Genomic DNA, 22933 nt, shown 5'->3' on the forward strand with positions numbered 1-22933 from the left:
GCAACAAAATCATGAAAGTCGCTCCTGACTATATTACAAATTATTAACACTTACGTCTTTTAACAGTAAAGTGCAGAGAGGAGCAAAAATTTGTTTAATCGAAACAGAAAATGCTGTTGCATGCCGTATTTTGGCTTCAAGTTTTTTTCAGTTTTTTTCTTTCTTTCGGAGTTAAACAGTGGTTATGTCCCATCAGCATGTAGCCGCAGCGGTCATGTCAGATGGGGGTTCAGGTTTCACATTCCTGTACCAGCTTGCTGCTTTAGTTAACCGTGTGAGGCTGTCTCGTGACATGCTTGCTCAGATTTGAGGTAGAATTTAGACATTCTCCAACGGGGGTCCTGTTTCCAGATCAGGATGCTCTCTGCATAGTACGCAAGTCTCTCTCTCGCTCTCCTCATCGTGCGCGTGATACGAAGTTTGGACTTTGGAACACAGTCTCGCATGCGCGCTCGCTCTAGATTCCGGGAGATTTTAACTAATTTGCGGTATAACTAGTCTATCACAAATGTGGCTCAACGGTTAGATTTATAGATATAGTCATCTTTCAGGCATTTGACCGACGGGATTGACACTTCAGCGCGAGAAATCGGGGGTGTGTCGTGTGAGCGTGTGAGAGAGTTGGCAGCTCGGCTGTTCTCTCCCGCGCTCTAGTTGTCTCTCACTGATGTCGCGGCGCTCATACATCATTGTTATTCACGCACGACTCATTGACTAAACAAAATCGCGGTTAACTAACGCAGTAACGCAGGCTGTTTACGGGGAAGTAACGGTAATCTAATTACTGTTTATTCAATTGTAATCCCTTACTTTACTCGTTACTAGAAAAAAGTAATTGCATTACAGTAACGCGTTACATGTAACGTGTTACTGCCCATCAGTGCTCGTACTGCGTGGAATGATGCTTTGGGGAACACCTCAGGTGTGACAGGTGTCTGAAATCACTATCAAATTATGGCAATCACATTGACCAGCGACAGCCCGTGAATCATTAACGTGAATGATAAACGTGCGACCTGCAAGTATGTAAGGATGCCTTGCAAACATGACAAATCATCTATTCGTCTTCAGGGACAGTCTGTTTGTAAACACAACAAGAACGATAAGAGAAAATGAAACGTAGAGTGAAGGCCAGGGCCTGAAGTTAATTTTTTCGGCCACCGGCCACTGTGGCAGGTGGATTTAAAAATTCACCTGCCACAGAGACTTTTTACCAGCCATTTTTTTTTTTTGCCTCATAAACGTAAAAAAAAAAAAAACCCGGGAATTTCACAATATTGTTCTTTAACTTGTAAGAACACACATTTAAGTGCTGTCAAGTAATAATAACTCTAATAACATACATTTAAAAAAAAAAATCTTTTTATTCATTGATTTTGACAGACACACGCACACAACATATATAGTATAGGCTATAATATACTCAACAGAAAGACCTACCGCAGCTCGTAAACAAATCACACGCGGCTGTGTTGATGGCGGATTTAGTCACGTACAGGTCTTACTCTTAACAGCTTTTAGTTACAGCGTTCAGGAGCGATTAAATATGAACTAAATTAATACTGTTATTACTGATAAAATTACCGGGTACCGGACATTTTCTCACCGGTTCCCAACTCCCAACATGCACAGTTGCACACGCACACACATCTGTGCAACTGTCATTGTACTTTAACCTACAACAGCGACGCATTACATTATCTCATCCCATCTCATCAACAGTTTAATACTCGCACACGTAGTCAGAAAAAGAGCCTCATCTTCTTTCTGATCGCATGAACGTTACGAAACAACAGTCGCTGTCATAAATCAGCCGCTCACGAACCTTGCCATTGCCGCCGATTGTTTTTCTCATCCTCATCTTTTTGTTGGCTGTTTGTTTTGTTTCAGCTGGCCTCTTTACCCCAGTAATGTGCCGCCACATTTTAGCTAAAGTCCAACGCAATAGTGGACTTCGTTGAAATGTAAAAATCCTAATGAATCACTCAATTCTCATTGGCAACCTGCCAATGTGGCAGGTAGATTGACAATGTGACCCGCCAATAGCAAAATTCACCCGCATTTGGCAGGTGGTCGGGTGTTAATTTCAGGCCCTGGTGAAGGCCGATTGCTTTCAGAAGTGTGCCGACCCGTGCCCAAGGTTCTTGACAACGGGAGACACACACGAACTGTGTGTTATCTGTCTGGGTGAAGAGCACGCACGGAAGGTTCTTGAGGGAGCCCTCGATGCGAACTGTGAGCGTTTTTCTCTGAAAACCCTCCACTCTTGTCTGGCCCTCTTCTCGAGTGAAGAAGGTTCAGCGTCTGGACCTCGTTCAGGTCCCGCTCGTGCAGAGGCAGAGCTGCGACTTGCATCATGGAGCTCCCAGATGGAGCTCGTCGATCACCTTGAGAGGGCTGTAAACCTCTCAGATGATCCGGCGACTGACGAGGGCGATCTGCAGGTCGATGATGATGATTTCTCGCCGACTGTTCCTGCAGATAGTGCTCTTCAGGACGAGCAGGAGATGGCTGAATAGGTCGATAATCAGGAAGATCCTAAACCCCCTCAGCCACCCTGCCCCGTGTATGCAGAGCTGGTGGATGTTATGGGGCACGCTGCCAGCAGACTTCAACTGCCATGGCAACGTGAGAGACAGTTCGCGGCAGGCTCGATGATCGTTTTCTACCCAGCCAATGGGTAGTAGGCTTTAAACAGGCATCCTCGGAGTCCCAACATTGTGGGACATACTTTATAGACGCTACCACGTAGCAAGCCATATTTACTTTTTTTTGCAAAATTGACAACTTTAACATGCTATATAACATATATGTGGGGTATTTTGAGCTAAAACTTCACACACACACTCTGGGGACATTAGAATTTATTTTACATCTTGTGAAAAGGACATTATACCACCCCTTTAAAATGTTAAATAACTGCTTTCTTTTTTAAAATGTAATTTATTTCTGGGATGTCTGAATTTTTATATTAGAAATCATTCTAATGTGCTCATTTGGTACTTAGTCAATTTCTTAGTTGTGATTAATGTTAAAAACATTTATGCTGCTTAACTTTTTTCTTGGAAACTGTGATATATTGTGTGTTTTTTTTCAGGATTCTTTGAGGAATAGAAAGTCTGGGGAAGAAAAACAGCAATTTATTTGAAATTCAATTTTAATGAAATGTCTAGACTGTCACTTTTGATCAATTTAATGCATACTCTAATGCAAAAACAAAAAACAAAAAGAAAAATCTTACTGACCCCAAATTTATGAAAGGTACAGTGTAAATACGATGCACATTGTATTTGTCTCCAAAGCAGTTAAACTGACAAATCAGACATGATCTGCAATATTTAATATTTAGTATTTCTTCATCTGATGAATTACAATGCTATCTTCAGTGGATTTATTTGGTTTGTTGGTTTGATTTCTTTCACAGAATCGCTTATTATGAATATGATAGGGGTAAAAAGACACTCCTGTTTTACTGGAACTCGAAAGCTGAACCGACATCACTCTCACTCTCATCAAACATTCTGCAATTTAAGACTTAGGGTCAATAATAATATAAGCTCCATGGTCTAATGGTTGCTTTTTCTGCTCAACTGAGAACTGTAATGAGCAACAGTGATTTAAAATGTTCTCAGATATCATTTAGCTCAGAGATGCTGGACATTCATAATTAGAATCTACCAACTACCCACAAACCTCTTACAATACAACTTTAATTTAGAAGAACGTCCTGTTACTTTATTCACTACAGTAAAAGACCTGTGTGTTACATTTGACCACAACTTGTCTTTCGAAAATCATATTCAATATATTACAGCCTTTTTCCACCTTAGAAACATTGCTAAGCTATGTAACATGATATATGTTTCTGATGCAGGAAAGTTAATTCATGCATTCATGACCTCAAGACTAGATTACAGTAATGCTTTATTAGCTGGTTGTCCTGCATCCTCAATAAACAAGCTACAGTTAGTGCAAAATGCAGCTAGAGTTCTAGGTCAAGAAAATATGATCATAACACCAATTTTAACATCTCTACACCAATTTTATTATCTCCACAGTTCCGTTTCAATTACAAAGTATTACTACTGTCCTATAAATCCCTAAATGGTCTAGCACCTGTGTATTTAATGGACCCATTACCCTACAATCCATCGCGTTCTTTAAGATCACTAAATTTGAGGCTTCTGGTCATTCCTAGGATATCTCCATTAAAGTATCTCCACATAAGTCCACTAAAGGAGGGAGGGTGTTCTCACATTTAGCTCCAAAACTCTGGAATAGCCTTCCTGATATTGTTCGAGGCTCAGACTCACTGTTTCAGTTTAAAACTAGATTAAAGATTCATCTCTTTAGCCAAGCATTCACATAATGCTTACCTTTTATACCACTGTTGAATCAGATCGAATGCATTAATATTATGAATGGCCGATATGCTAATTATTTCCCATCTACTTTTCTGCTTTTATCAAATAGCGTTCGTCAGTTTGTATCCGGCCTCTCACGGAGACTTCAGATGCCCCAACACCTGAAGAGTTGCGAAGACTAACTAACTGTATTTTTCTATGTACATTTCTGAAATGCACTTTCTGTAAAGCTGGTTTGAAACAATATGTATTGTGAAAAGCGCTATACAAATAAATTTGAATTGAATTGAATGGAATCTTCAGATATTTTGTGGAAAGTAGGTCATGAGTGATACAAATGCGTGCAATAGAGACTCGCTCTCGCCAAACAGATATACAACACAACCAGTGTTGGGGAGTAGTTAACTACAAGTAGCGACGCTACTAACTTAACTACATTTTTCAGTAGCTTGGCAGTAGCTCAGTTGCTTTTTAAACAGTGTAGCTTTTCCAGTAGCTAATTACTTTTTGCATCAAGTAGCGGTGTAGCGCGAGCATCGCGTTTCTCCAGCCTGCGCAAATCAGCGCGATACAAGGATATTCTTCTTCTTGTTAGATTACAAACTCATTTTTTGGCATTACCGCCACCTGCTGTTTAATCACGCGTCTTGCGGCTAACGGTTCACTGACGTGCAGAAGTGTGTTGACACACCCATATTATGATTATCCATGATGGAGCAAGACATGACGGCAGATTTGGAGAATGGAGAAACAACTAACGTTAATTATTACCCATGGCCTTATTTGTCCAAGTTCAATCGATATTTTTGAGAAAATGTTCTACATGCAATTTACGTTGGATGTATATTTTGTTCTTGCAATGTCGTAGGCTATTTGTAGCAATTTTGCACTTTAGACAAACAATCTGAGATATGTGAGTGTTGTGTGTGTGTAATAAAACAATACTCTTTAAAATCATAATTGTATTGCATTATTTTAAACACTAAATATTTTACTTAAAACATTCCTTAGACACTTATTCAGTTATTTATAATATACGTTGTTCAAAAAAAGCAAAAGTAGTTTCAATGTAGCTAGCTACATTTTGATAGTAACTTGTAGTGTAGCTAACTACTTTTCCAAACGGGTAGCTTGTCCGTAGTTTAACTACTTTAACTTATGAGTAGCTTAGCTTGTCAAACTACAGTTTCAGAGTAGCTTCCCCAACACTGAACACACCGCTCTACATGACCAACAGTATTATAAAACATCTTGTACTTCACATAGAAAATAACAACAATCACAAATACGGAACAGACAATATTCCAAATGAATAAACTTGAGTCACAACTATTTTTTGAGGTTTAGACTGTTTTACAGTGAGTTAAAAAAATTCAAATATTCAAAGTCCCAAAATCACATGTATTGTCAACAAGAACCGACAAGAGACTAAACTAAACAGGGGGTATATATAAAACTAAACAAGTAAAAAAAAAATTCTACCACATTTTAATTCGCAAAAACATCTAATTTAGCCATTCTTAGGTTGGCTTTCAAAAGCTTTTTGTTTAAACAATTCAAAATGTCAACTTATGCCAGAGGACTACTGTATAATGCGCGTATAATAAGAACAAGAACAAGAACATTTAATAGTTTGGAAAAGTAATAAAAACAGTGCAGAGATTAAATTGCTTAGTTATTATTTTGTTTGGTGCCACTAATGGTCCACACACACTGCACCATTATGTGCATTATTCTGAAACATTATCGTGACGGTCTGTAACAATTTCAGTTTTATGATCTCTTTAAATTCAGAAGCAGATCCACCACGCCCAGAATCAAAACTGTAGTATTGGGCCTGACTCAGGTGTACAGGCCATGTTCATAATTGGTCAGACCAAGCCTCCTTGTGGAGCCAAGGCTGTCAGTTAAATAATTTAGTGATATTCTGAGCTTCACTCACCTTCATGTCAGAGGTTTCATTCTCCAGCTTGGACAGGTGGTGTGAGTTGTCCTGAAGCTCACGACGCAGGTGAGAGTTCTCCTTACGAAGATCCTCCACCTGCCGCACCAGCTGGTCATAGGAGGCTGTTGGGTATGACATCATCACTCGATTGAATCCCTGAGAAGGTCAGAGGGCAGGGGTTAAAGTTAATGCACTCATAATCATGTCTCTAAGTTTATTATGAAATCATTGCATACAGTTGGTTTGCAGTTAACCATACATTGCAGCATCCTTGGAGAGCAAGAATGTAGTAGTTATTTCTATAACAAATTGTATTGAGCCCTTGTGTCTCGTTTGATCTCCATGCTGAGGCAGAGAGATCATAAGGGAAACTACCTTAGATTTCAGCTAGGTTGTGGTACTGAGCTACAGGCTCTCATAGAGCCTTCTTGTCACTCCTGGGTTGGGAACGTTGTTAGGCCTCCTTTCGCTATCGGGAGTCATTTTGTTAGAGACCTTGACTAACCTGAGCTCCACTTAAACCAGAACATACTAGGCCTATATTATTAGTATTATGTGGTTCTACTCCTCTCGCTTTAGAGATGCATCATGGTAGCCTCCGTTCTTGGAGCTCCATTCAGTGACAATGTTCTCTTAAAAAAATTATCAGGAATACAAAACCATTGAGCTCTGCCCATGGGCTGAGTATCTTTTTTGACTTTTTTGCCCTGCAGGGAAGGGTGGAAGGGATAAGCCCGGAATTACTCTGATAGGGTATGCAGCTCGGCTTTGGCCGTAGGGAATTAGTCATGACGGTTACTGGTGTGTACCTCAGGGATGGGGACTCCTTCCCTGAGTCTTAGACTTTAATGACAGCTGATAAGACACTCATTTCTTCAGCATGGCAGAGTGTGCATTTTGTTCCCTAAAGTGTCCTCTAGGACAGTGTTCTTCAACCCTGCTCCTGAAGAACCCCCAACACTGCACATTTTCTTTGTCTCCCTAATCAAACACACTTGATTCATCTCATCAGCTTATTATCCCATGGGTTGAATAGGGAGACAAATAAAATGTGCAGTGTTGGGGGTCCTTCAGGAGCAGGGTTGAAGAACACTGCTCTAGGGGATACAGTGTGAGTTTCTATTCGAAAGGGAACATCTAGGGTTACGCATGTAACCATGGTTCCCTGAGAAGGGGAACGAGACACTGCGTAAACATTAAACTATTTAAAGTAGTATTTATAGTAAGTACATAAAACTAAACGCTTGTTAGTTTGTTTTTAGTTCTATCCTGAAAACTCTACTTTCTGATTTTCTGATTTTTTTTCTCTCTCTCTTTCTTCCTTTTCTTTTTAATGTACTTAGTAATATTATGGTATATGTATAGGGCTATGGACCATCTTGTGTATGTGTCCTGAATAAAGATTATCTATCTATCTATCTATCTATCTATCTATCTATCTATCTATCTATCTATCTATCTATCTATCTATCTATCTATCTATCTATCTATCTATCTATCTATCTATAGCTAATTTAGCTTTTGTTTATGACGAAATTAAATTGTAAAAAAGCAACAACTAAATATATGTCTAAATATAGTACATTGATTATATATCTTACTGATCTTTTTATAATAAATATTTTTTTCATTGAATGTTTTTGTTTTTTGAAAACAGATATTTCAAATCAATTGAGAATTATTATTATTATTATTGTTTTATTTTTTTTTCAGTGTACACACCTATCCATGACTAGCCTATCAGTTCTAAACACCTTGATCAAGATGGACAACCAGGTTTAATGTAGATCCATCATCTGTCAGTTCAATTAATCAAGAATGTCAGACAATTTGCGCCAGCTAGTACCAGGATGACAATCCAAAAACGGAGCAGCTTTGAAGCAGTTAGAATTATACTTTTTTTTATTTGCCCCTTATACAAATTGAAATCAGTCAGGAAGGAAATGTGAGGGCAATACAGATGTTTGCCTTCTTTTCCTCCACAGAAGCACTTGCAGGAATTTAAATAAATTACCCTCAAGCCAAAAAAAAAAAAAAAACCTCTCTGATTGCTGAGGTCAGGGGTCATGAACTCTCAGAAACATTTCATACTGCTGGCAGCTAATGCCCCAAAGGTTAAGTAATCATCTGCCAAATTTACTTAAACCTATGTAATATTTAATCAGTGATAACTTGAGGGAGGCCAGCCCAGGCATGAATGTATTTCATGTGGGACTTCCAGACAGATTGTCTACTATTAAAGAGAAAAACAAGATTCAGCCTAAAGAAAAAAATTACATTCATAACATTGGATCTAGAAATGCATTTTTTTACAAATGGCTATTTTTTTTCTGAGGCAACACTTTCCAACAGTGATTCAAACAGTAAAAAGTCACAATGTATAGTGTAAGACAGTGTAAGATAAATGGTGTGCCATATGCTTTTAACCAGGAAGCTGTGGTAAACGTCAAATGGAACATGAATTGTTTCACCACAAATCTAAATATAAAGTTGAATATATACTGTAGTATGTCCAACTCTATCCGCATACATACTGTATATTCACGTAGCAATTGTATAGAGCGAATCTCAGCTGCTTGATTGCTTGTACAGTCTCAAAATATAAACTATATCACCCACCTCTAACCTGCTTAATGCAACATGAAGTAATGTACATTAACATCATGATTTTCTGTAAAGCTGAAACTGTGTATTGTGAAAAGCAATATTCACATAAATTTGACTAAAAGTTATTTGACATAAATTCATTTACATTCAACCTCAAAAAACAAATACTGAATTTTGTATACCATAGATTTGAAAAATCCAAACCCATCGTCTGGAATATACAATGAAAGCAAGGTCTGTCTTAAAGCTATTGGATGACCAAGTTCCAAAAATCGTCACCAAGCCATCTGTCAGTATGAGGAGAGCTTCCTTGCGGTTGATATGACAGGTTTTTATTATTCACGGCTGTGTTAATTCTCTCTGTGACTGGTGCCAGTAGCTCCTCCAACCCTTTTTGACCATCCCCCACTATAGACCAGATCAGGAACACGTTAAACATTCTTGTGTCTCCCACTCTCTCTCTGTCCCTTGTTTTCAGGTCTCTTTTTCTATGCTCATGTCTTTCCAGAGATAAAATACATGCACATACCCTAAGCACTTCCCCGATTTACAGTATGTTTTACTGCATGGTGTGTTGTCATGTTTGTAGCTTATAGTTGAGGAAGAAAACAAATGCTAGGGAAGGTTTCAACCTCAAACATCTGAATACACATTAAAGTAGGGTCTACACTAGTGTGATAATATAAACATCAACCAAATACAGATAATACCACTAAAATGGCCTGACACAGCTTAACACAGCCAAACACACCTTAAAGTCCCCCTATGGGCTATATGCACGCATTAGTTCCGCATTTGACGTAAGGATGCTCGTCCATTTCCGGTTGTGTAGATTAAAGCGGAGGAAAACCGGAGAAAACGGGATTATGGCAGAGTCTTCAATATTTACTGTCCTCCCGTCTTTGAAACGAAACGTACATACGTTTAGATGTAATTTTATATATAGTTATGTTTATTTAATATAATTTTAAAAAGAAGGATAAACACAACGAGGGGTGTCTGTTTTATCTGTTTTTGTGACTAACGTTTCATTAGTATAACCATGGAGTATAAAATTCAATATAAATTCTCGGTATTGCATTGGACTCTATGATCGGCGGAAGTTATCGAGCATCCCTAATGCTTCACCGGAAATAACGCCGTGCATAGAGCCCATTATGCTATTTTAAAGGCTCCTACAACAGGGTTACATGCATACAAAACAGTTTAATTTTCTAATAATATACAGTATATTGCACATCACCAATTTTTCAATAGCTGCTTTTCCACTGTCGGGCCAAAAACGGGCATTCTAGTACATGCCAGGGCCAGTCACGTTTCCACTGTCACTTGAGCTTGACGAGGGTTTTTTGGCTCACCGTCAAGAGAGGGCAGTGTCGCGGATTATTTCATATACCAGCTAACATCAGCATTAAAGAATTTTAAAATCACTTTCAGACTGCAGTGTTTGAAATAACTTCTGTTTATTATCTGATGTGAATTCTGATTACCACATGAGGAAGAAATATTTATATGCAATGCAAAAGACAAATGCAAAGGCAAAATAGGCAAGACCGCTTGAAGAAATCAGATAAATCATACACAACCACAGACAGAGAGATATAGCCCATCGTGACGGCAGCGCCAGAGCCATAACCTGAGCCCAACATCACCCTGGAAGTCTGAACCCAATAGAAAGATATATAACTCCACCTCTGCCCATTGACCAGTCGGCTCCACATTGGCTCCTTGCCCACTCGGCTCAACCTGGGACCGTCGTCCTTGTGGTTCTACCGAGCATCCTTGACCCTCTGGCTCTGCTTTAGTCAGTCATCGCTCTGCCTACACCATGGACTTTGCCTGAGACTCATCCCCCCACCCCGTCAGGCTCCGTCAGGCTCTGCCTTCCCTTTGGCTCCAACTTGGCCCTCAGTCACACCGGCTCCACCTCAGTCCTCCGGCACTCTGGCTCCACCTCGGCTGCTCATCACCCGGCTCAACCCTGTCTCCTCCCTCTATTGTCTCTGCCATGGTGTTTAGTAGGGCTGGGTATTGAGACAAATTTCACAATTCGATTCGATTTCGATTCACAAGCTTGCAATTCGATTTCGATTCGATTCAATATTGATTATTTTGGATATCAGTTACAATAAATGGCAAATTTTCTCAAGGAAATTAAATCTCTTAACTAATGCTGTAATCTATGGGAGTCTAGTTGTAGCCTACTAGGCTTCATTACCCTAATATGAAGGTAACAATTAACTGTTTTGTAGCTATACACTTAAATTACACTTTAATTTATTTTTATAATAAGAAGATTATATGAAATATAAACATTTATATGGTGGCTGTCATAAAAACTTGCCAGATTTATTCAAATATGCATTAAATATTGAAGAACATTAAGATTATAATGCATTTATGGTGTATAGATTTAGCAAAATGCTCCTCTCTAGAGTTATTTTTTCTAGCTGACTAACGAGTATATGTGGGTTCCCTGAGGTAAATATGACGATACATGACATTGATTACAAGCTGTTTAACTGACGTCTTTCCATGGTTGAAACGCTGATTGAGCGAATCAATGTGACATGATACAGATTTCGATAAGTTGTACTCTATCTTTTAACACACTTTCAGATGCTCATACATGTTTATTTCGCGCTGTAACTGGTATTATTAAGCCGGAAGAGAGATCAGCGCTGCTGCTTCTCTTGAGCTGCGCCAGAGCGATCTCAAGCCACAGCGCCAAAACATTATTTATGTTTTTGAATTTCTAAAGAAAATGGACGTAATTTGAAAATTGAGACTTTGTTTCATATTAATGGTAACAAAGGACAAAGATTATTGCGATCTTTTGGATGCGCGCAGCCGAGATACAATGTTCCATTCATTCAAATGAAACAGGATGACTAATCGATTCTTGAGATTTAAGAATCGATATTGGTTCATAAAAATGAGAATCGATTAATATCGAGAAATCGATATTTATTACCCAGCTCTAGTGTTTAGCTTTGCACCCACCTCAAGAGCGAACACCCTCCCTCCTCACTTGGACCTGTTTCCCTAGTTAGTTTCCATGGTTACTGATTATGTTACACACCTGTTTCAGTTTCTGTTGATTAGCTACCCTGTGTATTTATAGTCCTCAGTTCTTGGTTTGTTGTTGTCAACCATGGTTGTACATTCCTGTATTTCTTGGTTTCTCCTACGTGTTCTGTGTTGGATTTTAGATTTCTTAAAGGGATACTCCACTTTTTTTTTGGAAATAGGCTCATTTTACAACTCCCCCATAGTTAAACAGTTGATTTTTACTGTTTTCGAATCCATTCAGCCATTTTTCTGATATTTTGAAGAATATCAGTAACCAGATAGTTTCCGGTCTCATCATAGACTAGAAACTGTCTGGGTTACTGACATTCTTCTAAATATCAGAAAATCGACTGAATGGATTCGAAAATGGTAAAACTCAACTGTTTAACTCTGGGGGACTTGTAAAATGAGCCTATTTCCCTTTAAAGACTTTATGTTTGATACTCTCCTATGCTGTTCGATTTATGCAACCTCCCATGACAAACACAATTTAAGATACTCATACACAGCTTAAAGGACATTATATAGCTCAACACATTTTAACATACCCTATACAGCTTAACAAAATGTAATGGGAAGGCCAATACAAGTGTAACATTGAAACATAACATCCACAAACTACTGAATTATTTTTATCTATATTATTTTTGTATTTTTGAACATGGTGTCAGCCCCTAGCAGTTATTTAAGCTGTTTAAAAACAGTCGGTTTCACTGCTTGAATTTATTTATTTATTAACTTGTCATTTTTATTTATTATCATAATCATAAACATACTGGTGTGTAGTGCAAATAGATTAGCAGTACATATATGAAATACCAAGGCATTCACATCAGTCACGACTATCCTCTAATTGTCTAAATTAAGTCTCTGTAATTGTGCTCTAATAGCCCTCCATTAGTCAGATAAAGATTTACTCACAAACAAACTGCTGCGTTCTCCAGACCGAACAGATCCCAGTTCCAGCCAGCATTAAACTACATTAACAAAGCTGGCCAGACCCCAGGACACTCAACCAGACCTCTCTGGAGAACCACATGCCATTGCACGCTTGGGTGAGGTCTATCTAAGGACGGGTTGGATTATGTAAAGATCATGCACAGCCCCAAAATCAATAAATTAAAATTTAGACTAACAGATCAATGGAGAAAACCAATTTACCGGGAACACGATGGCCAGAGCAGTGGTTGAATTCGACACAATTGCTTTTAGATTATGAGGACACAGTGAACACAGTATCTGTCTGTAATTTCAACAGGGTTTGGACATAATTAATTATTCTGGACAGCACAGGAGACCCTAAATTAAAAGTGTGTGATTGGTATGATATAAAAAGAGAGGGGGGAGAGAACCGAAGATTGGAGAGATGTTTAAGCACAGCTGGTTCATCTTTTTCATTTGGATAGTCCAGACAAATAGGCTAAATGCATGAGCAATTGGGCACCATGCAGAGATATTAGATGTTTCTGTATTTTAATTGGCTCCTAGAGGTGTTTCAATAACTGTTAAATGAATGATGCAAGGAGAGGAAATGGCGATTCCTCGTTTAAAAAAATAAATAAATCTTTGCTGCTTTCTGTGCTCTGCTCTATATGCTGCAGTGAATGCTGGGTAATCTGCTCAAAGATCTATCCCTTGAGGAAAATAACTGAAAGAGTGTTAGTGAGCTGCCAATGAGGTGCAGCAGTTCTAGACAGTTGCCATGGCAACACCCTATCCCTGATCTCTTTGGAAGGGAATGCTCTAAAAATCACAGCATCTGATTCTTCATTGTGACTAGACATAAAGTGATACCCAAACATACAGTTTGTCTGTTCCTCAGATCTTCATCTGTAGAGTACACCTTCCCTGGGCTACATGGGAAAAGCATTTTGAGGGCCTGAAATAGTCTAATGGTGCAGCTTTTGTTTAGAAAAAACAAAAGACATTAGACCGAAATAAGGGAGCTGTTGTACTTTTGTACTTTAAACAGTATATATTTAATGACACAAGGCCATAGGAAATTATCTTTTGAATTAGAGAATTGAAAAAAAAAATAAAAGAAAAAAAATGTGAGTGGCTCACACATGTGACTGTGTCCTAAAGTCCTCCCTAACTGTGATATAACAAGAACCAGAGGCTCTTCACTCATGAACACACAAAAGCAGACAAACACATTAACAGCGCAAATGACGGGAAGGTCAGCAAACAGCATCACTGAAACAAAGTAATTTATCAATCTACTATAAAATATAATATAATATAATATAATATAATTCTTTCAGTATCAAGATGGTGTTAGTCTCTTAGGTTCTTTGCATTTGCTAGTCAAGTGGTAGATGCACAGTGTTTTTATTTTTTTATTTTTATTTTTTTTCACTGAATATGACTATACCTTACGATACCAAAAAGACATGTCAAATGCATTTATGTGCATCCAACAGACGACTAGAAAACTCAAGGAATCTATATTATATATAGACAGAACAGAGATGATCTAATTATATAAAGCATTTTAACATTTTATTTATTAAACCCCATTCTAATCTAGTGGTCTGATTATTTCTTACATTTAAGAAATTAAGTAATATTGGAAGCATTGAGCAGAGGGTTTCTGATACGATGGACAAAAGTAGGGCACAAGCAGCGGGATTGAGAACAAAGAAGATGGAGGATGCTTACACTCCTCCCCCCTCCCTGACCACATCTCACAACAACCATTCACTTCTAGACTGTCTGGTTACCAAGGAAACAGCACCTGCAAAGGAAGGCACCATGCCTGAGAATACCATATCTGATCCAGCAGTGTTTGTTAAGAGACAACGTTATACAGACTGTAATGCTGTACTGTGGACAGTTTGTATAAAATGGTGGCTGCAAATTCAGGCAATTCATCCATCTTCCATAAGGGGGATAGTCAGTCATTTCATTGAGTGTATAGTTTTGGAATATTCCAAAACAAATACCCCTTTTCCACGGCTTTAAAATTTTAAGGAAGACATTTTTTTTAAAGCTGATCCTGTGTTGGCGTTCTCTGCATGAGAGCCAGTCACCATGCAAAAAAAAAAAAAACCCTCAATCTGCAGTGTGTTTATAAAATAAGGTAACTTAATTATTCAGATGTCCAAGGGTCTAATATTAATGACTTATCACAATTTAATCTAATGGTAAGCAAAATATTGCAGGACAGGAGAGGTGCCAAAAGAAATATGCAACCATACATTTTTTTTTTGACAAAAAACACTACTGAAACCTTCATGATATGCTCCATATCATTAATTCCAAACATCCCCAAAGACTAGAATATTGCATTGAATCTCTGAAAATGTGCAACTATGAATGAATATTGTATTATGACCAGGGTTGTGTGAAACTAAACAAAGCACAGACAAGTTTCTCCTGATCCTCAAAGGTGAAGTTCTCTCACATCTTTCAACAGAAATGTATCAATTTATGGTAAGCACAACATGACTAAACTTTCCTTGAAATCAGCTTCGACATTATACTTAACATACTTGACATATATGCTGAGAAAAAAACAAATATTACACATCAGACCTTCTATTTATAAACAGAAATTAAAAAAAGCTTTCCAGCTGTTGGACCACACCCCCAAAAACCAAAAAAAAAAAAAAGGTCTCAATTACGACTGTAATCATGGTTCCCTGAGTAGGGTAACGAAACATTGCATCTTGGACTGACGCTATGGGGAACGTCATCAGGGTGATGGTATTTGCAGCACATGATTGAAGCAACAATTTTATTGGCCAATGACAGTCCATGACATCATTACCGGAGTGCCCATGAGTATAAGAGAAATGCAGTGGTGGAATGTAACAAAGTACAAATACTTTGTTACTTTACTTAAGTACATTTTTCACGTATCTTTACTTTACTTAAGTAGAATAAATAGTGCATACTTTTTACTTTTACTTCGTTACATTTTGCAGCAATTATTATACTTTCTACTCCACTACATTTCTACAACTTCTGTTACTTTTTTATTACATTTTCTGATCAGTTTTTCCCCTGCCAAAACGTAATCTGACCGTCCGTTCGTTGCACGTTTGTCTCACCAGTGACGTTTGGTTGCCATAGATATAACAACCCGGTCACACTAAATGCGTCTCGCACGCAGTGCGTTTGGTTTATAGTGCAATTCATACGCGAAAATTAGTTTTTACGTGCATAGGAAACGCACCGTGTGTAATACGTTTGGTTAGGACTATGGCAAGCCAAGAGGTTCAGAATTACACCATAAATGAATCGCGTTTACTGCCATAGTTATTAACATATAGTAAGGATAAGCATGATGTGTATATTGCCTAATTGCAAGCTTGTTTCAGAAATGGTGACAACATTTTTTTTCCATCATTATTGAACATCATTATATGAGTATTAGGTTGAATGAGTTAGAATTAAATGTTTTATTAATCATTAGAAAATAGACATTAAGAAAATTAATTATGCAAGTACTTTTACTTTTAATACTTAAAGTACATTTAAAATCAGGTACTTTTTACTTTTTACTTAAGTATGGTTGTCATTGTGTTACTTCTACTTTTAATAAAGTAAATATTTATCTGGTTATTTGTACTTTTACTTAAGTACTGAGATTCAGTACTTCCTCCACCACTGGAGAAATGTACATTATCAACTTCTTTGTCTGAAGACAACGTGCACGCAGGCAGGCATGAGGCATGCAACAAGATGCAGTGTTTAGTTATAAAATATCCTCACTCGTGCAAATATCCTCGCTCGTGCAATCCCCCCACATTCTAATAACATAGAATATTGGAAAGGATAGATACGAGCTGAATATAGTTTCCTCCATGACTTCTACGTGAAGGTCAGGAAGGAAGTAATACTATGAGAATTATGATTATTGCCCGCCAGGAATGCCCCTACATCAAATCCAATCTAGTAGCGACACGGGCCATAAATTCCGACACAGAATATGTGGTGCTGGCAGGCTGAGAGGGCTCAATACAGGCGATATACTCCACCTCTTAAACCGCATTTGCCTCTTTTTGTCTGGATGGTGCCATCAGCATGCTATACTATCTGCTTTAGAGACAGCACAGATCCAACAGTTAGCTTGAAATGCTTACTAACGAACATCAAAGAGCCATAGCTTTTTCAAATTCCTCGACTAGCGCAATTTGCGATTCTCGCGACTCCAACCTCCATTGTGCCTTGGCTACATCAGGGCCCAAGCCACGTTGTGCAGACGCTTGTCCCTCATCTCTCGAGAATGAAGTTAAAGGGCACCTATTATGCCCCTTTTTAGAAGATGTAATATTGGTCTCGGTTGTCCGCAGAATGTATTTGTGAAGTTTCAGCTCAAAATACCCCACAGTTAATTTATTATAACCATTTGAAAATGTCATTTTGGGGCCTGTTTGAAAATGAGCTGTTTTGAGGCATGCAACTTTAATGCAAATGAGCTGCATATCCCCGCCCTGCCTTTGGATGAGGGCGTCACTTGAAACCTATGGCTATGGCAGTCGGTCTAAGCAGAAGGGGAGAGTGAGAGACGCGCTATTTTGTCTGTCATTCAGCGTACGTTTGAATCGGAATAAATAAATAATACGAAGAGACTCCGGCAGAATAAACACAAATGAGAATGGACCAGTACGTCTCGGTATGGTTATTTGATACATTTATGTACTTTAGCGTTGTAATCGCGTCCTCTTTGGAACTATGGTGGAGCAACACACACACACAGACACACAAACACTAACGCTGGCGCATTTTTTTTAAACTAACGTTACATACACATTCTGTGATAAAGTTTGCTATGTAACTTACAAGCGAAATTACATATATGCGAGGGACCTGTGGCGTCATGTTTACTTGTCATACGGGTGCTTCTGTGGCAAATGTGAGAAGATGGCTAACTTACAGAACAAGAACATATATGCGGTTTTTAATACAATATCTTTAAAAATAAATATATTTATAAACGTGTGGTTACACACTATACAAACAAGGTTTAAATTATATACACAGACATCTTACGACGACAACAACTTTAGACGCATTTGTTATTGAATTGGCTGACATCGACTTAAAAGACTATTTGCTCAAAAATCATAAAATACACTTACTGTTACTGGATGTGACGGTGGATCGCAAACAGTAGATGACGATCCACACTTGAGGATTAACTTTTAAGCCACAACAACAGGATTAACCCACGAGTCCACGACAGAACACTTAAGTTATGTTTCCAAGAGACATTACCGGCTGTCGTTGAAACAATGGAAGATGATGTGTTCAGATCACGAGGGCGGAGTCTAGGCCACAGCCACACTGTCAATCAAACCCCTTGTTCACTTTCTACGTCACAAAGAGCTGAATCTCAGAACAGCTCGTTCTGAGACAGTGCATATGATTTATTGAGATTGTAAAAAAAACACTGGGTGGATTTTATCATTCTAGGGTGGTTTTGCTCACACACTGCCAACACACATTTATGTTCAAACACCATGTAAAAGTGAATTTTCCATAATAGGTGCCCTTTAAGTGTGAATAAAACTTCCTCATTATAAATTACTCACAATGGTCACATTCAAAACTCCTCACCCAAAAACCAAATGCACAAATCATGTGTCCTCAAGTGTCCAAAAACTGGGACACAGAGGCACACACTTCCTGAAACACTTGTCTGAGTTTTCCATACGAAATAATCTTCACAAACGCTACTAAAAACAAATGGCTACAGAAGACAAAAAAAAAAACCTGATGATGACGTACATTATACTCTGGTAATCATGTCATGGACTGTCGTTGGTTGATTTACACACAGACAGACACCTTCGACCCAAGATGCAGTGTTATATATATATATATATATATATATACATTCAAATGCCAAAACTGAACTGGCCTATATTTTCAGTTTTAATGTAGCCTCTGTGCAAACATCCTCTAGTTAGTTCATGAAGCACCACCATCTTGTGTCTGAATAGCCAGCAAGGTTTTACTAGGAATAACATCTCATAATGGTTTCCAGTTTCTGTTATTCTCACATTACATTACATAATATTCTCACAACACAAGAGAGTCTGTTTTGCAATGTCACATATTATTACAGGTCAACCGGGAAATCGTGGTCAGTGGCAGCATTCAGCTAATAATAATAATATTTTAGAATAATGATGTGTCCATATAATATATAATACATTCATGCTAAATAGCTATGCTCATTTTCATCTCTTAGTGGTCTCTATGAAATTCTTTTAGATCAATATTTCATGTCCATGTGTTTATTACACCAGGGAAATGTACAGTCAGTTGGTCATTAGAAAAATAATAAACCTATCTATCTATCTATCTATCTATCTATCTATCTATCTATCTATCTATCTATCTATCTATCTATCTATCTATCTATCTATCTATCTATCTATCTCTAATAAACCACGATTTTATTATAAATGGTTTTACTTAGCTCTGATGTTCACTGAGCCAAGTCTGATTCAGAGTCTGATTTAGGTTGAAAACCAGTTTACGAAAAAGACTACTCACACTCAATTTTCTTTGTGCTCATGCAAAATTCAAGGTGATGGAGGCTGAAACACATTTACACAAGATCATTACCTTACTTTTATGGGCATCGAATGGCTTCAAATGACTAATAAGAAGCTTATATCATAACTTGAACAAGAAAATGGCCCTCGGATTTGTGATTTTTAAAACACATGACTCGGGTAGAGCAGAATCAGATCTTTGACGTTTTATTGTTGACCTTGGTCGTGATATTTTAGCTACGATAGCCAATCAGAGAGAACATCTTTGTTCGTTTTTAGATCCCTTAATTACGTATATTTTATCAGGCAGTCCAATTTAATCCTATTTAGGCATTAAATCGTAAGATTCGTGGGAAAACGCTTCTAGTGAGCAGTCCTCTTCGGCGCCCTCATAAATATTCTCATCAGGACCTCACCACACGTCTCACGGACACACATTTCACCGTTGCATTTAACGCACAAATACACGCGAACATGCATGTGCTGTGATCTATCTGTCATCCATGCTTTAATATTTACGCTAATAGATTTCATTTGTTTAAATCTTACCTCATGTTCAGCAGCGTTGGTGGTGTTTATTGGGCGTGGAGGCGCTGCTGTCTTTCTCTGAGGGGATGATGATGCCCTGCATTCAGTGATGCTGCGCGCTCTGATGTCACGCCACTCTCTCTCTCCCTCTCCCTCTCCCTCCCACACACGCATACGCCTTTCTCCTTATTTTTATTTATTTATTTTATCGCAAACGTAAATATTGGCAGGAAAATATGTCAAAATCTATGTCAATTTTTTATATACATATCATACATAGCCTACATACATAAATAAATAAACAAAGGAACACATATTCAATGGCTCATTAATGCAATATTCGAATCACTTTCAATGGCTTATTAATGCAATAATCTAATCAATCAACCAATCAAGTGGCAGTTATTTCAATACATTTAGGGGTGTGGTCCTGGTCAAGACAATCCCCTGAACTCCAAACTGAATGTCAGAATGGGAATAAAGGTGATTTAAAGGGATAGTTCACTTTGAAATTAATTTTTGATGTTTTAGCTTACCTCAAGGGCATAGGTGTCTTGTTTCCACAGTATTTTCAATTTTGACATTTTTCCGTCAAACTGGTGTTGTCTGTCAGTCATATAATGCAGTTTTAGGGGGTCCACCTCAAAGAGCATGCACAGAGAAGTCAAAATTAAACATGATTTAACAACTCGTGAATGTAAGTATACATTGATGGCCTAAGACACGAAACGAGGGTTTTGTGTGAGAAAACGGACAGTATTTATATAGTTTTTACCTATTGTTAACTGAACCGTCTCCAGACGTTTCGCTGGAAGTGATCTCTCGCACGTCTATATGTCTAAACATATTTAGATATACGGGAAATCACAATGGAAGACGATTTCGATATATCTAAATATGTTTAGTGGAAGGTAAAACTTCCGAAATCTCCGTGTAAACGATGCGTGACGTAGACGCGCGAGAGATCACTTCCGGCGTAACATCTGGAAACGGTTCAGTTCGGTTCAGTTGGACATCTGATTAAGTTTTGATTTTTTATCTGTTGGTATTTGACGTTCCAGTAGTGTCAGTTATCAGTTTTCAAACATTCCATGAGATAAAAAAGTACCCCATGTGTAAAATTAAATACTGTGCTGTATCTTTAATCCTGTGGGCCTAATGTTCTGCCAGAGGTCCTGGACATTTTGTTCAGATACATGGCGTCATGGATTCAAGCAAATACCAACAGATATACAGTAACGTCAAAACCTGACAGCCTGTGCTAGAAATCACACAAGGATACTGTAAAAGCAATTGTCATCTATATAATGAAGGTGCATTGTGAATGAAAGGTTAGACTTTTTTCTTCAAAAAATTAATATATTTTTCATTAATGCCAGATGGAGGAAAGTTGTGACATATATATATATATATATATATATATAAACATACAGCACCAGTCAATATTTTGGAATCATTACTATTTTAAATGTTTTCATGAAAAATACAGAAACACAGTATATTGTGAACTATTATTACTATTTAAAATAATGGTTTTCTATTTTAATATAATTTAAACATAATTTATTTGATGCAAAGTTTAATCAGCCATTACTCCAGTCTTCAGTGTCTTCAGAAATCATCCTAATATATATATATATATATATATATATATATATATGAAGAGTTCAGATGCAAAAGCCTCTAAGTGCCATTTGAAATTTTCTTCTAGAATGATCATTTTTATCAAGCTTGTATATTTAAGTTCAGTAATTTCACTTAAATGGCAATGATAATTACCTATTAATTGTTATTTAAGTGAAATTAATGAACTTAAATATACAAGTTTGATAAAAATCATCATTAAAGAAGAACATTTCAAATGGCATTTAGAGGCTTTTGCATCTGAACTCTTCATATATATATATATATATATATATATATATATATATATGAAACCTTTGATACTTTTTTCAAGATTTGTTGATGAAAAAAAGTTTAAAAGAACAGCATTTATTCCAAATATAAATCCTTTCTAACAATATAAATCTTCACTATCAATTGTATTAATTTAACAGATTATTTCTGAATAAAAGTATTTCTTTCAAAAAAAGAAAGAAATGACTGACTGACTCAAAACTAGATTTTTTTTATTCATCAAAGAATCCTGAAAAAAGTATCACTAAAATATTAAGCAGCACAACTGTTTCCAACGTTGACCATAAATCATCATATTATAATGATTTCTAAAGGATGTGACACTGAAGACTGGAGTAATGGCTGATGAAAATTCAGGTTTGCATCACATAGAAAAACAAATATTTTAAACTGTACCAATATTTCACAATTTTATTGTTTTTTTTCTCTGTATTTTTCGGTATAACTAAATTCAGGCTTAATGAGCTTAAATAGATTTTTTTCAAAAACATTAAAAATAGTAACTTTTGTAATAACTTTTGACATGTACTCTATGTATAAATATAACTACACAACTATTCAAAGGTTTTGTAGGATGGCATTTTACTGTTATCTTGGACTATGGCGAGGCCTACATAACTAGTTAGGAAGACTATATGGGAAAATCGTTAACGGTAGGCTAGTTTAAAAAACAACAACAACTAAATAACACATTTATAATGGTTAATGTGATACGGAAATATGTGTGCAGCACTCTCTTTAAAAAAATTCTGTCACTATCTTGTAAGATGCTAATATTAAAATAGATTTCATTTTTGGCAAGCATTTTACATTCAAACATCATGATCATCATGGAATATGCAATTGATTCTTATGAGGATTAAGATATATAAAAAATATTGTAAATAAATTAGTCAGTAGTTTTATAAAAAGTCAGTAGTCTTTTTGCAAAAGAGTATTGTGTTGGCTAGTTTAAACGGCATGCCATAAAATAATTATATTTTAGT

General features: G+C 37.2%; 1 protein-coding gene across 1 annotated transcript in view; it reads right to left on the reverse strand.

The window, feature by feature from the left end:
- The window catches only part of apc2 (APC regulator of WNT signaling pathway 2), a 54692-nt gene extending 34540 nt beyond the window's left edge, over positions 1 to 20152 (reverse strand). The window contains exons 1-2 of the mRNA XM_039653578.2: positions 20052 to 20152; positions 6307 to 6465 (exon numbers count right to left, since the gene is read on the reverse strand). Of these exons, the coding sequence (XP_039509512.2) occupies positions 6307 to 6450 (144 nt within the window). The 5' untranslated portion in view covers positions 6451 to 6465; positions 20052 to 20152. The remainder of the gene's footprint in view (positions 1 to 6306; positions 6466 to 20051) is intronic.
- Between the last annotated feature and the right edge of the window lie 2781 nt (positions 20153 to 22933).

The sequence above is a fragment of the Pimephales promelas genome, chromosome 21 (genome assembly GCF_988280905.1).
Source record: "Pimephales promelas chromosome 21, fPimPro1.hap1.1, whole genome shotgun sequence".
NCBI lineage: Eukaryota > Metazoa > Chordata > Actinopteri > Cypriniformes > Leuciscidae > Pimephales > Pimephales promelas.